The sequence below is a fragment of the Centruroides sculpturatus genome, unplaced genomic scaffold (assembly GCF_000671375.1).
Source record: "Centruroides sculpturatus isolate CEXI.00-Female unplaced genomic scaffold, Cexi_2.0 scaffold2442, whole genome shotgun sequence".
NCBI lineage: Eukaryota > Metazoa > Arthropoda > Arachnida > Scorpiones > Buthidae > Centruroides > Centruroides sculpturatus.
The window spans coordinates 1-4,993 of record NW_019386938.1 but is presented as its reverse complement, the minus strand read 5'-3'; the positions used below and the strand labels follow the sequence as shown (position 1 = coordinate 4,993).

At 29.1% G+C, this 4,993-nt stretch overlaps 1 protein-coding gene across 1 annotated transcript in view; it reads right to left on the bottom strand.

Moving 5' to 3' along the window:
* Positions 1-4,497, bottom strand: part of LOC111615949 (multidrug resistance-associated protein 4-like) — a gene marked incomplete at its 3' end in the record, with an annotated part of 34,803 nt that extends 30,306 nt beyond the window's left edge. The window contains exons 1-6 of the mRNA XM_023357384.1: positions 4,034-4,497; positions 2,893-3,084; positions 2,251-2,345; positions 1,707-1,793; positions 1,548-1,644; positions 628-822 (exon numbers count right to left, since the gene is read on the bottom strand). Of these exons, the coding sequence (XP_023213152.1) occupies positions 628-822; positions 1,548-1,644; positions 1,707-1,793; positions 2,251-2,345; positions 2,893-3,072 (654 nt within the window). The remainder of the gene's footprint in view (positions 1-627; positions 823-1,547; positions 1,645-1,706; positions 1,794-2,250; positions 2,346-2,892; positions 3,085-4,033) is intronic.
* Positions 4,498-4,993: the final 496 nt, after the last annotated feature.

Below are 4,993 nucleotides of genomic sequence, written 5' to 3'. Positions count from 1 at the left end.
GTGGTTGCGTCTCGATAGCTATAAGGGTGCGGGAGATATGAGGCTGAAAGTGGTTGAAAGTGGCTTTCTATTTCGAATGTTTTGTTCGATTTTTTCGAATTTGTTCGAATTAAATTTGAACATAAAATTCGAATTGGTTCGATTATAGAACGATTGAAAACGTTCCAGAAACGTTGAAATTTGTTCGTTTGACTAAACGTAAAAATTCTCTAATTAGTCTGGAAACGGGGGACCTAATTCTTGCATTTTGTGAAAACGGGTAAGATTGGCTATAATGTAATTATTTTAATCTTCACTATCGTTACTTTTTGTCCAGCGAAGCGGGTCCTTGCAGCTAGATTCAAGATTACTTTGAAAAACAGTCTTTTATATATATATATAAAACTATACTATTACATACAAATAAAAACCCAGCAAAGCAGGATCTTGCAGCTAGTATTAATATATATCGTAAAGTTGATATTGATAAATTTCAACAAATAAATTTATAATAGCAATTTATTCCTATAATCGCATTATATTTTCTTATAATTAAAAGTTCATCATGTACAAATCTTGGAGAAATCAATCCGAGAAATAAAAACTGATAAACATCAGTTACATAACTACTTAATAAGTAATTCTTACCTCATTACTCTTGTTTCTGTCTTCAATATCATTATTCATTTCACATTGAAAACTTCCAATTCTATCATCATCATTATTAAAAACCGCACTCTCTAAATCAATGCTGTTTTCAGAGACTTCTTCCTTTCGTAATATTCCTGTATGCGTTTCTAAACTTTCCAATTGTTTAAAATTTCCAATAAATTCACATTTACCCTAAAATATATTAATTTGGTATATAAATACAATTTCCTCTATGTTTTTTAAGTTATATATAAAAATATTGTATACCTGAAAATGCCACAAATTTAGTTCCGAAATGTTATTATTGCTTACCAATTTTTATTTAATTTATCAATAACAATTATCTCTAAAACGTGAACGTCGAACGTCGATGTTGTAATCAGCGCTCGAAGTTCGCCGTTCACGTTTTAGAGATGAAAACATCGGCCACATCCTCGGTATAATCTTATTACTGGTATGTTCTCGTTTTTGAACTGGTAATGCAATCCCTATTTTGTATTTACTTCTGTACACAGAAAGAAAGACAATGTAACTGTTTTCAACTCAACACTGTACAGTGGGTATAAATTAGTGAACACCAGTGTTTTGTCAAAGATTTTTGCTTCACTCAGAACTGATTTGATGCAGTATCTACGCTGGAATATCTGTCATTCTCCTGAAAACAGCCACCGAAAAATTTTTATGGTACATAGCCGATACATTGTCCATATAGTATACAGTATACTATTGTGTAATTATTATATATTATTTTTTTGTGGTTGGTTATTTAATCAGTTCAATGTACTTCGTGACATTTTGTGTTGATTATTCTGAACTTTCGTGTTAAAATTCATGCGTTGTTAAAATAGAGTAAGAATGTTGTTATTACCGTAAAAATAATTTACAAAACAAAACTAATAAACAATTAACGTATTCACCTTCTTTAACGCTAAAATTTTACACGCAGGGTTCAAAAATTGTATTTGATGCGTAACGAGAATGCATATCTTGTCTTTCAAATATTCCATTATACACCTGAAATAGATTGACAGTTAAAATGTATTGAAATGTTCAAAAAGTATTATTTAAATAATTACTTTTCGAAGATATGTTTTGCCACTGGAACATCAACAGCACTTAGTGGATCATCTAGGAGGAAAATATCGGCATCCACATATAGCGCTCTGGAAAATATAAACATGTATCATTATCAAAAAATGAATACAATCATTCTTCTTCTATCGTTTAATAGTTTTTTTCGTGTTTTATATTACGAAGTAAAAGAAAGGGCGTTAAATAAAGTATAAAACCCCAGCACACGATGCCCCTACTACCAGGTCAAAAATAACCAGTGTAAAATGGTTTATCCGAAAAGAGATAAACATTTTATTTGTTTTACTTTTAACAAATACACCACGGGGAATTTAGAAAATATCAGTGAAAAGTGATACGATATAGGTTTCCGGAGATTTTTTTTTTTCAGGATGTAATGAATATAATCAAAACCAGTATACTTATAAACAATATTTGAATTTCATTAAAATGTATTTATTATTGCGGTATATTTGTCTTATTCCTAACAAAATTATACTTTTATAATTTCACACATAGAAATATAATTTTAGGTAAGACTTGTTTTACCTTGCTAAATTAATTCTTGCCTTCTGCCCACCGCTCATTATCACTCCTTTCTCTCCTACGATTGTCAGATCTCCTTTAGGAAACAAGCTAATATCCTAAAAATAGTAAAATAAACATACAAGATAATTATTTTCAATGTAATGTGCATTGATAACTTTACTAAAATTAAACATAACTATTGATTTCTAAAAGTGTTTAACTTATAAACAGTGTTTTGATAGATAAATTTGTGTCTTTTGTATTCAAAACTACTATTTTGGCTGATAGTAATTAATTTTATGTCATGCCTCCTACAACTGCTTTTTAATAAAGTTCTAGACTACAAAATCAACTTCTTATTTAACTTTTTTATTAAAAAACTGCTTTTTTAGTTTTGATCAATTCACTTTTCATTTAGAAACAAAGTACAGTCGACTCCCCTATAACACTGTTGATTATTCCGTTTTATATGAATTCCATGTTGTACGAGTCACTTAGATTTTACAAATACGTGTGCAGGGCTGTGAACGGCTCATGTATTTGTAAAATCTAAGTTACTCGTACAACATGGAATTCATATAAAACGGAATAATCAACAGTGTTACAGGAGGATCGACTGTAACAAATCGAAAGTATAGCTTTTAAGAGTAAAAATCATTTTACCTTTTCTAGAGCCGTTATATGCAAAATTTTTCTATATTTCTCTTCTTGATATTTTTCTCCAAACAAGATGTTTTCTCTGATAGTTGCGTTGAACACCCAAGCTTCTTGAGAAGCGTAAGCGATCTTTCCTTTCACGGACACTATACCGGAAGTAATTGGAATCTCTCCCAACAGGGACATTAGTAAAGACGTCTGACAAAATTAATATCATTTCGTTATTGGTACCGATATGTTTTGCATAAATAATATGACATTTTACATTAACATTTTAAAAGTATTTACGTATTTGTGTAAGAATATTATTTCAATTATTAATTGCTTTCTTTTAAATTGCAAGAAATGTAAAGAAATGATACAACATATTCTATGAATTCCTAACAGAAACTCTAACATCATATTCATGAATCTCTAAGATTTTACCTGCAAACAAACTTTTGTAGGATACATCAATTAAATCATAATGGATAATCTCCCATTAGGATTTAATTGATTATGTGTGCAGAATATTCTTGCGACAACGTTAGACGTCTGTTTATGAATAAATTTCTGAACTATGCCAAAAACTAATCTGTCGTAGATATAATCAAACGAAAAAATAATGATATCAATAAACAGACACTCAATAGTTAAACATACCAGTAGACCCAATCTAATCTCTATTTAAAACATGTCCGCTGAAATTTCAAAGTGATGATCAAGTATTATTCTACAGTTCTGTATTTCAAAACTTATTTATGCTAGTAAAAACGTACAGAGTTAATAAAAACAAATTGCAGACATTTCTAAAAAATAAATTGTTATAATGTTACACCATTAGAAATTATGCAATAAGAATAACTTTTATGTTATGAATGATTTTAGAAAATTTTCTAAGACGAAAGTGAAGTAATAAAAATTTCGGTGTTGATAATTTTAGATAAAACATTCATTTCTAAATTGAATATGTTAAGGACTTTAACATGAACGAAAACTTTAACACGTAAGTAGTATGCGTTTGATACATTCTGAAGTATAAAAATTAATTAGTATATAACTCAATTTAAAAAAAAAAATGTTTATAAATTTTTTAAAATTTTATAAAAAAATTTTTTTGAATTATATCGATACAGTAAAGATTATATTTAATTTGTATAAGAATTACCGATGTCAGACATGATGAGTTAAGTTCTTAGTCGATGAGTGAAGTTCTCGGTAGAAAAGTTGGTTGATGAGTGAAGTTCTCAGTAGAAAGGTTGGTCGATGACTGAAGTTCTGGAAAAAATTCACCCGCTTTTATCCTCAGCTACTTCTTTGTCCTGTCTTCGAAGAGTTATTATCTAGGTCGTGGGAATGCAGCTGGTCTTTTAACTGGGGACAGCTGTGTTTTTTTTGTCTTCTAACTACGGTGCATAGGCTGAGTTTTTTTTATCTGCTTCATAATATACGTTTTGTTCTTTAAGAAAAATATGATTGGTTGTTAGTTTTTTTTTTAACGAAGATGTGATTGGTTAGTATTTTATATAAGTTAATTTTTTTAAAAAAAGAGAATTAGTTTTATATTTAAGCTGCAATCATGGGGATGTACGGTTTTCTGGTTACTTACGGAGACTATAAAATATACTCATCTTCTTCAACTCTGTACCGTACTTTGGACGCTGATTTAGTTGTATTAAAACAATTTTCTAGATTAAATAATGGAATAATGTATTTACTAACTGTAATCGATGTTTTTACTAAGTATTGTTATGTCGTACCGATAAAAGATAAAAAACCCCAATCGGTTTTTAAAGCTTTTCAAACGATTTTTAAAAAAAGAAACATTCTGAAAAATTTACAAACTGATAAAGGAAAAGAAATTTACTAAGTATTGTTATGTTGTACCGATAAAAGATAAAAAACCCCAATCGGTTTTTAAAGCTTTTCAAACGATTTTTAAAGAAAAAAACATTCTGAAAAATTTACAAACTGATAAAGGAAAAAAATTTTATAATAGACTAGCTATTGCCCGCGGCTTCGCTCGCCTTAAGAAGTATTATTATTAATTAGGTATAGTTTTTGGGGCTTTACTTTCGTTCAGCGTGTGTAAAAAATTAGGGCCTACAAAACTTCTTTGTACAACTAT